At 43.2% G+C, this 15,195-nt stretch overlaps 2 protein-coding genes across 2 annotated transcripts; both read right to left on the bottom strand.

The window, feature by feature from the left end:
* Positions 1-1,096: 1,096 nt before the first annotated feature.
* cbln12 (cerebellin 12) lies at positions 1,097-2,954 on the bottom strand (the record flags this gene model as incomplete). The annotated part of the gene is made up of 3 exons (XM_084547036.1): positions 2,638-2,954; positions 1,382-1,501; positions 1,097-1,294 (listed from the first exon to the last, which is right to left on the bottom strand). The coding sequence occupies exons 1-3, from the start codon at positions 2,917-2,919 to the stop codon at positions 1,097-1,099; spliced, it is 600 nt and encodes a 199-aa protein (XP_084403162.1). The 5' UTR covers positions 2,920-2,954.
* Positions 2,955-4,521: 1,567 nt separating this feature from the next.
* On the bottom strand, positions 4,522-10,661 carry trim110 (tripartite motif containing 110). Its single transcript, XM_084547026.1, has 8 exons — positions 10,565-10,661; positions 9,206-9,743; positions 9,030-9,125; positions 8,647-8,880; positions 7,374-7,396; positions 7,054-7,199; positions 6,030-6,301; positions 4,522-5,412 (listed from the first exon to the last, which is right to left on the bottom strand). Exons 2-8 carry the CDS (start codon positions 9,692-9,694, stop codon positions 5,143-5,145), a joined length of 1,530 nt encoding a protein of 509 aa, XP_084403152.1. The 5' UTR covers positions 9,695-9,743; positions 10,565-10,661; the 3' UTR covers positions 4,522-5,142.
* Between the last annotated feature and the right edge of the window lie 4,534 nt (positions 10,662-15,195).

Genomic DNA, 15,195 nt, shown 5'->3' with positions numbered 1-15,195 from the left:
CACACAGTCTCAAGTTCTTCAGACAGTGTACAGATGTAACAGCATGGACCAATGTCTCGGTTCTCCATTTTCAAGAATTCTTCCTCGTTCGTCTCAAAATCATAAATGTATGATCTTGATAATGCAGCAGCACATATGAGAAAGTGAGTTAGTGAGTGAGTGAGAGAGAGAGGAAGAGAAATGGAGGTCCTGAACCAGAGAAGCGTGAATGACTACATGTGACAGCACACCACACAATATCCATGGCAGCCCTGTAGAGGCGAGCCTGCTCAGCTCGCCAAAGCCTCCATCTGTCTGCTGCCCTGCGAGGAGTATCCGCTATACGCCACACTTAGACTCTGTCCCATGCTGGTCTGCTCGGTCCACGCCAACGCCAACGCTGCTGGTGGGAGCTATATTTACAAACAGCTGCCGTGGCACCGGGTAGAGTACAATGATAGGGAGGAGAGGCACTGCTTCGTATAAGCAGATTAAGCTGTCACAACCGCAGTGTTTCCTAAAATGCACGAGACCCAAAGAGATACTGCACCAAATTTAGAGGATTTTATTTTAATTCTTCGTTCTTAATAGAAATTTCTTTGTAAATAAACATTTGTTGCAGGATAACAGGCATATAGAGGAGCATCTGTCATACAGCATACTAGAGTTTTTGTTTAAGCTAAACAGAATGCCATGTGGAGCACAACCAACAGTGTTTTATACATTTTGAATGATAAGGGACTAAAGGCTTTCACATACTCTTAGCACAGAAGCCCACGTTTTCACATGGTTACTTATACAATTAAAATATCTTTTATACAAACCCAGCAAGTATTTATACACAGAAACAGAGCAACTAAATTCCACAGACATGAATGCTTTTGCATCTTTTTACGCCCATTTTCTTTTGGTCTTAAGTGAGATTTATGGTGATTTGCACAATTTCCGATCTCATTTTTGCATAAAGAACATTCTTTCATGCGTCATATAGAGTAGCAGATTGAAGTGTTTCTTTTCTCCCACTACCTCCTCCTTTTTCTCTCATTCATTCTCACTCCTGTCCTTTACAATTCCCCTCCTGTCACCCTCTCAACACTTCTTCAGCCTTTCACCTTTCTCACAAGGGGAAGACCAGGAACCCAGAGAAGGTGGAGTACTTCCATCCTCCCATCAGATTGCCTCTCTCCAGTCTGAGGTAGGCCTTGTCCCCCTTCTCCATGATCACCAGGCCGGCGTTGGTGGCCGCTTCTCTGGTCACGTCCTGGTCTCCTGCGAAAGCTGAAATCATTGGCCAGCCATTCACCATCAGGCTCACCTGAGAGACACAAAACAAAGGCATCACGACAGTGCATGTTTTTCCACTGGGATGGCAACTGGAGCTGTCATAGCTGAGGTAGCGTACCTGAATAGTTTGTCTATTATAGGCCTTTACCACGTGGAAGTTGAAGCTGTACACCCCTCTCCTTGGTGCCAGGAATACGCTACTCTCTTGGTCAAAATGAGTCCCCACGTTAACCAAAATCTGATCAGATGTTGAGACAGAGAGATGAAATAGTCATTCTTATGCAATATATTTAATACCTATTATGGTCTTACTCTGTAGAGTATTTTATTCTTCTTCAGTATATCAGGCACACAACGACAATAAAGGCTTTTCTCATGTTCTAATTTCTAAGACGTATGTGACCACCTTCCTAACATTGTGTAGGTCTCCCTTGAGCCTCCAAAACAGTTGTGACTCATCAGAGAATGGACATAGGTCTTCTGAGGGTGTCCTGTGGTGTCTGGTAACAGAATGGTGATAGTGGGGGCCTTTGGGCCCTATGGGTTGAGGGGAGGGGCCTCTGTGGATCATCCCACAGATACTTGATCAGTCTGGGATCTAGTGAATTTGGAGGCCAGGTCAACACCTTGTTCTGTTCTTCATGTCTTTTGAGTTGTTCCTATAAACCGTTTTTGTGTGTGTGTGTGTCTGTGTCAGGCTGCATCCTGCTGGGGATGGCTGTTGCCATCAAGGAGTGTCATTGCTATGGGGTGGGGGTGCCTGGTCTGGTCTAGGTGGGTGCTACATGTCTAAGTAACATCCACATGAATGCCAGGTCCAAAAGTTTCCCAGCAGAGTATTGTATTGTAACAAGATGGTCATTTTAGATTTACTTCTCCTGTCAGTGGTCATAATGTTGTGGCTGATCAGTGTATACAGTGCATTGTAAAAGGTGTACAAGGTACGACAGAGGAAGGAAAAAACCTTTGGAGACCAATGTAAGCTGTTTTTTCTAAATAACTACATATGTGCATGTTCACTTCAGTTATGTTCAGTTAGACCTCAGACTTCCATTTACATTTCTGCAAAAAAGCTCAAAACATCCACGAAAAATTAAAATATGCAGCATAATCCCAGAGTTCTGTGGTAGGACGTCTGCTCTCCGAGTCCAAAAGTTCAGTGTTTGCCTCATTATTATTTTTCCTCGCTGTCAGAACTCTAATCGTACGCGCATCCTGTCGGCAGACATGGCAGCTCAGTGAAAAGATGCTGAGAAGATATTGGGAGAATGCCGTGAGATGGGACTTGTAATTTTAATGAGCATCTTCAGATTACTTTGAAGTCAAAGTACTTTGTCATTGTGCGCCATAACTTAAAGACAGACACATACTCACATTGTCAAAGTAGATGATCATGGTGCGGTTGCTCATGTCCGTGGGCTCGTGGTTGGTCTGGCGGCTGGCTGAGAAGGCCACGCGGCCGGAGCCCGAGCGGACAGACATTCCCAGGGCGTTACCGGCAGGCTCGGACGAGGGAGTGGAGTCACACACCACCAAACATTTCCCCTCGAGGATAATGGGCTCTGTGTCATTCTGGCCCCTGGACCCCTGAGGTCCCCACAGCAGGAGCACACCCAGGAGGGTCAGAAGATCAAAGTGGATTGAGCTCAGGTGCATGACTGAACCTGGTAATATGTTGCCTAGTGTCTAATTGATTCTGCAACTGAGAAGTGTCACTCTGGACAGTTTCAAGTGGAAATAAACATGCTATGGTTGTAGAAACTGTAATGCTGGAAACTCTCCAACTTCTCTAAGAGTTAGTTGGAAAAGAATTTTAATAGAGAAAAGGCTACTCTTATAAATTTAACCTTTAGCCAGTTTTAACTGGTAACATCAATCATTCAACAGGAGCAGCAGATGCTTCCGATCAAACCCAGAATGGTTAATTGGACATAGCTGTCAATCACAGCTTTTCTGTTTTCCTCTGTTGTTTTCTCGCTTGCCCCCGAAAATCCCAAATCTCTTCAGTGGCCTACGTGCAGAGTCAGCAGGGTCCTGAATGACAATCAAATCACAGAAGAAGGGGAAATCGCTCGGTATTCTCGAGTTGATCTCTTCAGCAAAACGCGAGATGAAAAGGACGAGGAGAGGAAGCTGGGGAGGGGAAGAGAGAGTCTGAGAAGTTAAAAGATCCAAGTTCAGGCTTTAACCCGGAGACGGGGAAGAGGATGTAAAAGATACGAGAGAGGGGTGATGGGAAAAATAAAATTAAAAAAATGATTAGGTAGGATTCTGGATAGGTGACAGGGGAAGGATGTAGGAGGGAGTGAGAAAGAGAGAGGGAGTGGGGGAACAACTCCACTGAGTGACCATCTGTCTTTTACACGTACCCCCCTCCTTCGTAACGCTGCTCAACACGCATTCCCTCACACAACATGCACACACACTTTCTCTCACTTGTGCTTTTGTTTCACACTTACATATACATAAAAATACCCTGCTTTGCATTTTTTTGCACAAATCTTTTCTTCAGGTCTGACAGTTTATACATTATTTTATCTCGAGGAAAACGTGTCGGGCATTAGGTCCATTATTTTTCAGGTGATGCAATTCGCTTCTTAACTGATTTTTTTTTTCAAATGCAATCATCTTTTACCATAATCAGACACAGCATGAGTGAAAAGACTGCATTCTTTGATTTAACCAAACTTATTTCATCACAAGAAAAATACATCTATACATTCCTGCAAAATGATCTTTTATTGTTATAAACAAGGGTTCTAACATGATCTGACTACCACTACATGCTCTGTTCAATATTATGAGTTATAAGTGCATAAAAAAATGAATCACCTGTTTCCGCCTGAACAACCTTGTATTCCATATTAGGTGGGGAAAAAGTAGTCTCCTCTTAGCTGAAGTGCTGAAATATGTTCAAAAAGTGTTGTTCTCCTTCTCCTATGTCACATTATCTCACAGCAAGGCAGTCGGGCTGATCGTAACCAAGTCAAGGTATGCTCTGATCTCTCCTTGTGTGTCTTTTCTCTGTCTCTCTCTCCCTCTCTCTCCCTCTCTCTCCCTCTCTCTGTCTCTCTCTCTCTCTCTAGGCCCCCCCGCCTCCCGCCTGCTTTTTTCTCACCCTCCATGTTACATCCGCCCACACACCTTAACACTAAGATAAAGAGAAATAATTGGATATCTGAGCAGCTTCAAAGAGCAGAGTTAGCGAGTGAGTGGCAGTTGTTTTCCACTTTTTCTGTAATTTCAAATCAAACCAGAGATTCCCTCGTGTGCGTCTTCAAGTCGAGTTAAAAAGGATCAAATGCTCCTTCTCGCTGCCTGTGCACCTTCGTGTATATACCTCAAATGCTTTACATAGCCAGGCAGCTTCTCTTAGAAGACACCGTGGCAAATGTAAAGCCGGATTTGCAGGCCGCGCTTTAAAGATATTGTTTTAAGACATACAGTAAACCAGCCTCATGAAGGTAAAGTTAATGTTTAGCGCTCACAAATTGTAACCGAGGTAGATTTAATTTCTTTTAAATCACTGTATTGTCTTTTGATCATCATTCACTTGCTTTTCCAGTCAATTTAAAATGAAAATACGTCAGTGTATCACGTCTGTTTAAAATGAGCTTCTTTATCTGGTGTCCCATGTTCTTCTGGAAATACTCTCCATGTCAATATGTTCTGATCACAGTTTCAGGAGATACAGCTTTACCTCTATGTTGAGTCAAACTTTGTCAAGTTCAGCCTGAGAGCAGAGGGGAGAGAAACTGAAGAGAAGCTCATGGCAGAGGTCCCAACATGTTTGTGTGGTTACAGAGGTGGAAGGGGACGCACCACCGCTTTATCTTTGCCGAAGTCAAATCAGCACACCGGCCAGCAGAGCCATTCCCCTCAGACTCTGACAATAGAGACGCGACTGTTGAGCTCGGCTTTGTAGAGTCCAAAGCCCAAGCACACCGGATGAGTGAAGGTCGTGGAGAAAGTGTGGAGGTGGATCAGGTTGTTGGACGGCCCCACCTCAGAGAAGGCGATGGTGCCGGCGCTGTAGTCCACGGCTACGGCGACCCGGTTGCCCGCCAGTTGGTGTGCGAGGCGGGTCTTCCTGCGGTTGTGCCAGGCTGCCAGCTTTTTGTCGTGTTGCTGTGTCAGGCTCCACGACACCTGGAGATTTAACAAGAGCGCCTTTAATCGAGGAAACACGTCTTCCTTTCAGCTGAAACTAAAAAATGTATTTGGTGATCATACCAAAAGTACAAAACCATGGAAAGACCTTTTGTCTTTTTTTCTATGATAGTAAATTTTATTATATTTGGACAAAACAAGCAATCCAAGACAAATAAAACTTAAGAAGTGCCATGGACAATCTGTGCTAAGTGCTTTGAAGGTATAACAAGTATACTTATTGCAGTACACCAGTGCCAAGTAATTTCTGAAACATCGCCATAGAGGAGAAGAGGAACACAGAATAGGGTTCAGTTTTTAAACCTTAACAGTTTCTCCCCTGACAGGTGACTGACTGAGCAAGAGTTCAAATGAAGAATCGGTTAAAGCAGCCTTTTCATTTTCACTGAAGCCAGATAAAACAAACTCAGAGTGATGACAGAGACAGCATCATGGGGAAAGGAGTCAAAACACGCACGTTACAAATATCACTGAGGCTCCAAAAGAGGCTCCCACTCATTTCAGTGGTTCACAAAACAATACAATAATGCTAAATGCACACTTACTAATTAGATACTATCAGCTGAACAAACCAGTCACGTGGCACATATGTGTACCTTGTTGTTACCAAAGGCATTGCCCTCTTTCCCCTTCCGCCCAATACTTCGGTAGCAGACGCCAATGTCCCAGAATCCCTCAGCCTCTAGCTCCCAGTAGTGAGTCCCGGAGGAGAAGGTCTGGACCGTGAGGACCTGAGGCCAGTGATCGAAGCGTTCGGGATGAGCAGCACAGGGCAGGCGTCTCTGAACGCGCGTGACTGAACGCAGGTCATCAGAGATGCTCAGCAGAGGGTGGGCCGTGTTTGTGTCCAGAGTCAAAGGACTGCTTACTGTAGGGGAGAGAGAGACGACAACAGATTAAGACTGTATTGTAACCTGTGGTAATCTCTGCTAGTGTTATCTGACTCTGGTGGGCTAAGCAGAATTTACAGTTCATCCCTAGACTTTGAAAAAGGATAGTAAAGTCAACTGAGATATATTTCCAATTTATGCCTACAGGTACGTATCAGTTACAGCATCCACAGGCTCAGTTACCATCCAATCAAAACCACTTATCTATTTTGGCATATGCAAGATGTCAAGTTATTATTTAATTATTTTAAACACCAAAAATAATGTCATAGTATAGCTGGAGATATTTGGGAATCAGAAAATGGATTCCAACCTCATGTATTTCATTTATTAAACATGAATCTAAGATTCAAGGAGATTATTATCAGATGGGATAACAGCTAGCCTGCCAGCTAGAGGTAAAACAAATGCACCAACTATAGCCTCTAAAGCACATTTTAACAAATGACTGTATATCTTGTTTGTTAATTTGCAAAAACTAAGTATGACCTTGTCGTTTTTTTTTTCTTTTTTTTACAGAGGCGTCTGTGCAGTGCCACGCACGGAGTCAAGCTGTTTCCTCTGTTTCCTGTCAGTATGCTAAACTAACAAATTGCTGGTTCTTGTTTAACGGACACACGGTTGAGTGGCATCAGTTTTCTCATCACTTGACAAGAAAAACAAATCAGTCCATTTCCCCAAAATTTAAAATGATCAGGCGTGACGTTCGTGTACTGCATGTGCCACTCACGGAGCTCCCTCTTGAGTTCACCGAGGCAGCGGAGGGTGGCGGTGATGAACTCTCGGTACTTGCTCTCTATGTCCTCCAGGATGTGTTTCCTGTCCAGACTGATGGGATCAGGGCTCAAAAGTGGGCAGTTCAAGTCTGCCAATAACCTGCCACGTAAAGGAGCACAATGCATGGGATTAGAATCGTTTTTCCAGGTAATGAGCCTACATAATCAGTAAATGGAAATACTGCATTAATCACATGCATCTCTCTCACCCTCTCTCATATACGCATGCATAAAAACACAGAAACACCGTTTTACTGACATTTTCTGGACTTACTTTGTGTCATCGGATTGAAAGGCCTGAGGAAATAAAAGTCAAGGACAGCTGAGAAAAACATGTGACAATTCACAAACACAAAGAATTACAAATGTCCCTGTGAATCCGACTAGGTGGATAAGAAAGAAAAAAAAGAAAACGCAAAGTTCAACCTTCAGTCTCCATCTGTGACCGTACACTCTTTTTTTCCATTATATGTGTGGAAATTAAAGCAGCTACTCTTTTGGAGTACTATCAAACTTTAACCGATGGCAGGGTTCCATTTGGAAACAGGGAGGACATTTTTACCTGCTTCCAACACAAACCAGAAAATACAGTGTGTAACAGCATACAAGTCAGAAAACCTTAATTCCACAGGTTGCATCTGCATGTGATAATGCAGTATGACAAAATCATACTAAAAATTCTTCATCAATAAAGGTCATACACATTATATCCAAATCTGAAGAATAGCAAGACTATAGGAAAGTTTAAAACTTTCTCAAACCACGCTCCTCTCTTTAAGCCAAGTAACAGGGTTTGTGACTGTTTACATATTTGTTAGCATTGCCAGCAATGTGACAATCTGATAGTGGCAACAGCAGTTCAGTAGGGAGAGCAGGTTATCTACGAACCAGAGGTTTAGCGTTTTAGTCCACAATACAAGAACCAAATGCCCGAACAAGATCCCCCAAGTGTGTGCTTGTGTGAACAAGTGAGTAGATGTGTCACTGTGTAACTTCAAGATCTTTGAGCACCAATACGGGCTATACAAATACCATAGGACCATTTACGTCCACTTTCTGCCAAATCAGCTACCATGTGCCACAAAAGATGACAGAGGGACACTTCAGTCTAAACTGAACTGGATTCTCCTTGACCAAAACCTTGCACCAATGATGATGCTTTCAAACGTAGTGAGATTTAACTGGTGAGAAAAGATTCATCCTCTGGCTACCATGAATGTCTGTATGAAATGGCCATCTTTTTCAGCATATTTCAATCTGGACTGCAGTGGTGGACTGACTTGTCAAGTATCCAGGTAACATAACCATCCACTGACTGAAATCATCTCTCTGGAAGAGCAAACAATCAGCTGGCTTGAGATGTTCTGCACAACGGAAGCCATGTCGTATCAGCAGTTCATTTTCACATCTCAGAGCATTGCATTATCATTATTAACTACCAATACCTGTCTTGTACTGACTCTAACAGAAGTCACTCTTTCTATGACCTCTATGTTCTCAGCAAGTCTGGCTCTGGTAGTGAGTGTCTGTCGAGCACCAAGTCTTACCCAGATGAGCAGGAAGGGGTCTGTCTCTGTCAGCAGCGTGGCCAGGTAGTGCCGGATGCTCAGCGTCTGGCTCATGTTGTCCCTGACCTTGGAGCAGTCTTCGTTCACACGCTCTACGACCTGCTGTCGCTCCCTCTTGGTGATCTCCCTCAGAGCAGCCACCAGCTTCTTCACATGGACCTGAAGGTCTGAGCCCAGCCGCTCCACCTTGGTGTCGTCCTGCGTCAGAGAGTCCTGGAACCAGTGATGAGAGAGCGGTGGGTTGTTGGCAGGTCAGTGATTAAGACATTAAGACATTGATCCTTTACACTGTGATGTACGTGTAGGAATGGAACTTTCTACTCAGTTTTCTTAGCACAGATTATTTTATTTTTTTTACTCACAGCCACGGTGGAATCAATGTTCTCTTGCTCCTTGAGAATTTGCTCTCCATCTTTCAGTTTCTTCTCTGCTTTTACGAGCAGTGTCTGGAGTATGACCTGTGAAATGAAACGCTGTATTTCAGAAACCACACACCGACGTTAAACACACACATTTGTTTCACATCCATACAGCTGACCTTCAGATCCTCTTCCACCTGTCTCAGCGCCTTCACTTTGTGCCGAGCGTGGCTTCCCTCCAGCAGACAGTCGGCACACACATACACCCTTTCGTCGGCACAGTAGTAGCGGAATATCTCTGTGTGTGCGGGGCACCTTCGCTGGGACAAGTCCCCCAGCGGGTCCACCAGCAGGTGTTTGCTAAACGCCGGTCTTTCCAAGTGGGGCTGGAGGTGTTGGGCACACAGAGACACCTCGCACCTCAGGCAGGTCTTGGCGGCCAACGGCGACTGTCCTCCCTCTGCCTTGGGAGGGCAGCAGTCGCACAGGACTTCACCATGCTCCTCCTGGCACTGAGGGCAGGTAAAGTGACCCCTTCCTTCATCCTGGCCATTGAAGGCCTCGCGGATGCAGGCGGGACAGAAGCTGTGACCACAGGGCAAGGGGTGGGCTTGGCTGAAGCTGTCTCGGCACACAGAGCAAGTCAGCTCTTCGTCCAGAGACGCCATGGTGAGCTGGTAAATGGTCTTCAGTGTGTGTGTCACACAAGGTTACAAACTGCAGAGTGGTTTTATACAATAGAGAGAAATAAATAATTTTTAAAGAGATTAAACATAACAACACCTACAAATAATTTAGAATCCAGTCTTTCATTATACATGCTGAAAAATCTATTTATCCGTGGGTTTATGCAGCACTAGATAAGAGACATTTACATTTGTTACATGTCTGTGTTACATGTAGGAAATACTAATGCCCAGACAGGACAGAGTTAGCACTGAGCTGGTGACAAGTGGGAAGTCCTTGCTTCTCCAACTGTGCGCTCACGGCACACTGTGTAATCCTGTCTACTGGGCCTTTGCCTGCTGTGCTCTATGAATAGAATACTTAACAATGTAACCAGTCTTACTGGGAATAAGGGCAGAAGGTGGGCAAAAATTACAGAAACACAGGAAGGTCTACTGTCAAGCAAAATGTTAACATCAAAAAAAGTCCTTCGAGTGATTCCAAGTTCAATCAAAACACATGTAAATAGGCTATTATGACTCCTCAGTAGTTTTTATAAAGATATCAAACTGAATAATTTAATTCAAGAAACAGATAAAAATACAATAAATGATGAAGAGGGAACAACAGTGACTCCTTTATCAGAGTAAAGTGGTTGTATCACTGACCCTAGACGAGCATTAAGTGGAGACCCAAGCTGTTGCAGCGGAGGGATCAGGAGATCATCCCTGACAGCTCCTTGGCCCGATTTCCTCTACATGTGCTCTGTTTTTATGCATTTAACCACAAACTCACATATACCAGCCTCAACTAAATCTTTATAAGCATTTGTGGGGGGAGAAAACTGGAGAAAGAATAGTACTATTTCTTACCTGTCTCTGTGTTTGCAGGCTGTGGCCATTGGTGAGTGTGTGAGTTGCCGGCGTGTGGACTAATCCCAGCAGACGCTTTGAACTCAGAGGGATCACCTGACACTGAGACGGGAGGAGGCGCAGGGAAATTGATTAGGTAACTTTAAAGCTAACAAAAATTAGTCTTTGTTCTCAGAAAGCCTGTCTTATACAATCCTGGTTAATGCAGCTCACATGCTATTTTAAACACCTTGACCTTAGCAAATAGTGAAGCCCTTCGTCTCTGGGTCATTTTATGGAACTCTCGAGCAGTCGTTCGACTTAATACATATCTAGATAAGATAACACAGGAAATCAGACTATGTGGAAAAATAATTTCTTCAAGTTCGTTTCCACATAAGTGCATGAGCCCTGGATTTCTTTGCTTTTAATGGATTGTAGTTTTCCTGGTCAAGACAAGTCATACACTAAACATGGAAACTCTTGGAAAAATTAAACAATATTAAAACTGTAGAAAAACGTTGCTTTTTGTTTTAAGGAATGCTATGTATTCATTCATTATTTACTTTTATATGCAGGTGTTCAAATTTTTTCATTTGCACTGACACACGATAGACAGGATCCCTGGTTTTTCCTTGAATGCTTGCTCCACATTCCCTTTTTTACAATGAAATAACACAACACATTGAGCAGCAAGAGACGAGCGCACAAAGCCCGAAGGCTACACAGCTTCACAACCCTGGCTGTGTCACAGGTCTTTTGTCAAGGCAAGGTTTTTCCATGAGAAATTTAAAGTGAGAAGGCACAAGAAGAAGGCAGTGAGTTATGTGAACTGGACAGCGTTCAGTTAAGCGATGGAAGAAGCTGCCTGTTTTTATCTAATGGCATTAAACGGAGTCAATGGCAGGGTGTTGATTGATGAATAATAGTGTGTGCTTGAATAATAGTGTGTGCTGAAAAATGTAATCTAATTTCAAGAGATCTAGCAGAGTAGTAGACAATTAATGATGAGACAAAGAGGTACCCAAATCAAACAAGACTATGATGACAAAAGAAACCTAACACATCACACAGGTATAGACACAACAAACTGGCAAGGAGTGGACATAAGGCCAGGGTAGATATACAGCAGGGCTTGATAGATCGATAGACTTCAAGTCTGATTGCAGAGATCAGATCATTGTAAAAAACTGATCAAAGTCAACTACCTGAAAATGACCATGGCCCCAGAATGTTTCCCTGAGGGACTCCGCACTTTAGTAACAGGATGTGTTCATCTGTAACAGCAGACTGTGTATTATTAAATTCATTCATTCATCTTCTATAACCGCTTGTCCTGTGAAGGGTCGCGGGGGGCTGGAGCCCATCCCAGCTGTCATCGGGCGAGAGGCGAGGTACACCCTGGACAGGTCGCCAGTCTATCACAGAGAGACAGACAACCATTCACACTCACATGCACACCTATGGCCAATTTAGAATCACCAATGAACCTAACTAGCATGTCTTTGGACAGTGGGAGGAAGTACCTGGAAACTCCACACAGAAAGGCCCAGTCAGCCCATGGATTTGAACCCGGAACCTTCTTGCTGTGAGGCATCAGTGCTAACCACCACACCACTGTGCCGCCCTGTATTGGTTTAAAGTCGTGTGTCGTTGTTGCACTATTCTGATAAAGCTGAAACATTTTAAATTCTTTGGTTGATCATAGTTTAACCTTTGTCAGCTTCAAAAGAATATGCATGAAACGATGGTGACACTAAAAAGGATCAATTCATGCAACAGCTCTAGTGAAGAACTGCAAATGTCTCACAGTTTAGACTTTAATATAGAGGGGACAGTGTAAAATGTTGATGTCAAATAGGGTTTGCATTTTACCAAGATTTAAACTGTGCTCATATTTAATTTAGACATGTGAAGAAGAACTCAACTTAAAAAGCATTTCAGTGACCTGAATGAGGTCAGTGTAGCGGCACAGTTTAGGTGCCAACACAGAGGACTCTGGGTACAGAAGATACGAAAAAAGAAAAAATGCGATCCTGACTTTTGTCTCAGTGCAACGTGATGTAACATAGCAAGGAAATTCCATAGCAATTTAAAGAGGTTTTCACCATGTGTGGACAAGAAATGGAAACAGCGCAAAATACAACTTCATCGGGAAATATTGCAGAGCTGTCTGCATCTAGTGCACACTTCTTCGGATGTCTGGGGTTCTGAGTTTGGTGTCTGGGACGAACACAGTTACGTTCTTCCCTTTCATTTTCAGAAACCTGTTCAACTCTCTCAAAGGTGACAAAGAAGACAAGGAAGTTACTTTTTGAGGGATTTCTCAGGTGATTTGACCATTGCTCTGGTTTCCTCTGACAGACTATGTTTTCAATATGAGGTGGATGAGGGAAACAGTGGAAGCATTTCCCAGCTGATGAATTCCTCTTATGAAGCTCAAAGAATTTCAGAACAAACAGAGACGTTTCTCAGACAGAGATGGCTTTGTAAATAATTCAATAGTGTAAGTCGTTTAAAAAAGGGCCTGCACCAAAACTGGAGTTTACCATCAGCCTTCTTGTATTGTATTGCCGTATCTGTTTCTCACATGTCGCGCTAAACTGCTTTGAGTTTTTATATTAGCTCACAAGCTAGATTTTTGTTCAGTGATCTCACAAAGAAATGAAATCAGGCGGCGCATACTTGAGGGAGAACCCAAACCACAATGACCTACTTTAATGAGTATACTCTGATCCAGCTAAAACAATAAACAATCGTATGGGGTCAAAAGTCAGGTCAAAGGCCAGCATGTCCTGAGTAGCTTGTGTCAAGACAAATCTTAAAATGGGCATCAAACTGTGGTTTTTGGTGTTTAACAATAATGCTGATTAAGTTGCTTAGCAGCTCTAAAACCTTCAGGGTCAACCTTAGTGCATAGGAGCTGCTCTTATTAGTCAGCTCCCATACAAATAAAGGATAATATGCAAAGTAAGGCAAATGAGATCTTTTAAACTACACTATCTAACCTTGTGTTTATATTATTAGTAAAATCATGTTGCAAAGTTTTGCAATAGCTAATTACATGCTACTATAACTCATAGCAACATGGTTCTAATTATTAACTTTGACTGACACCTAGTGGCTTCATTGTTGCAGTACACAAACCACAGCACCTGTCTGCCATAGTGTATCAGGAGACATGCCTATATAAGTTAAAACAACAGTCTCATTCTAGTCTCACTCAGTTAGCTATTTAGCATCATTATTTACAATCATCATTATCACTGTCTTTCTTTCTCTCCTCACTTTCATTTTGAATTAGGCAACGTTGTCATCCGCACGACACGTAACAGGATTGAGTGTGCAGAGTTGTGTCGAGGGAAGCCAATTAGGAAGGTGTCTTATTGTCGTTGATTGTGACTGCCATGGTTTAACCTTTGTCAGCCTTCGTGGCGCTTGTCTGTTGACAAGCTGTGTCTCTGTGAGTTTGTATTTAGTGCTACACAATACTGATTTTGTCAGATAATGATGGCAATGTGTCAGGACAGGCAGTCAGATTGTTAAATTGATCAATCATGTGCGATTCAAAGGTTTATGGCTTATTTCCGTCACCAGCTAATTAATATAAGAAGTTATCATAACTTAAATTCAAGAAAAAAATTCCCACACTTACCTACAAAGCCGTATCCCTCTCTGTCAGTGTCAGTTCCTCCACCCTTCCCATCCCTCCCTTTTCCTTTTCTTTCTCTTCCATATTTCTTTAAACCAGGGGACAAGGAGCCAAAGCACTGAGACGTGTCCCCATCCTGAGTCTCACTCCAGGGGTTCCTCTGCGTCTGAAGACCATCATCCATCTATATATTTCACCTCTCCAATCACGTCCCTTCGAAGTCTTTCATCCTAAAACAGTAATAATTGCAATGAACGGACCACCCTTTTGACTGCCACGAAGTCCTGCCTGGTGTAATTTCTCATCCAGGTGGTGATGCTCCCACACAAGATGCTCTCTGTGGTGCAGGTGTAAAACTTCCTGAGCACCTTGAGAGGGAGCTTAAACTTCCCTGCGTCGGTTAAGGTGTGGTCTTAGCAGCAATCCACAAGACTAAATGTAAGGTTTAGCTATTATTAGTGTCACTTATTTCTATATATGTTCACTATATTGTCTTCTAATTACTAAAATATGATGATGCACATGCAAAATCCAGCTGACTTTGGCTTTTAAATGATAATCATAACTACCTAAATGTACTTCCTGTGCGTTAAAAGTCTAAAAAAAAATGTCATGGGTCTATATGGAAAACCTTCCAAACTTATTCTGTGATCACTGAGATATTTAAAAATAACAATAATCAAAATGTGTTATTTGTGATGATTGTGCCAACAGTGGGAACTGTAATGACCTGTGCACATTTTAAATGAGACTGATTGAAGGCAGCATATGAGGCGAGTGTGCCCGGGCCTGCTGTCCTATGTGACATGCACACTGAGAGCCAGTGTGGAGGTAACCGTGGTCACTGTTTCCCCGTGGACCGTCTGGCGGCAAGGGCCATTAATTATAAGAGACAAGGAGACAGACGGCCAGCCCGCCTAACCTGACCGACAGACAGACAGAAAGACAGACAGACAGTACCGCAGCGAGCGCAGACAGGCCGGGGACGGGATCAGGCCCC

The sequence above is a fragment of the Chelon labrosus genome (genome assembly GCF_963514085.1).
Source record: "Chelon labrosus genome assembly, chromosome: 6".
Lineage (NCBI taxonomy): Eukaryota > Metazoa > Chordata > Actinopteri > Mugiliformes > Mugilidae > Chelon > Chelon labrosus.
This window is presented reverse-complemented; position numbering and strand designations above follow the sequence as displayed.

Coding starts and splice junctions, on each gene's coding strand:
- trim110 (XM_084547026.1), bottom strand. CDS start 9,694: ATGGCGTCTCTGGACGAAGAGCTGACTTGCTCTGTGTGCCGAGACAGC. Junction 7,397..8,646: donor ACCCCTTCCTGCTCATCTGG/GTAAGACTTGGT, acceptor TTATTTCCTCAG/GCCTTTCAATCCGATGACAC. Junction 7,200..7,373: donor TTTCAATCCGATGACACAAA/GTAAGTCCAGAA, acceptor TTTACGTGGCAG/GTTATTGGCAGACTTGAACT.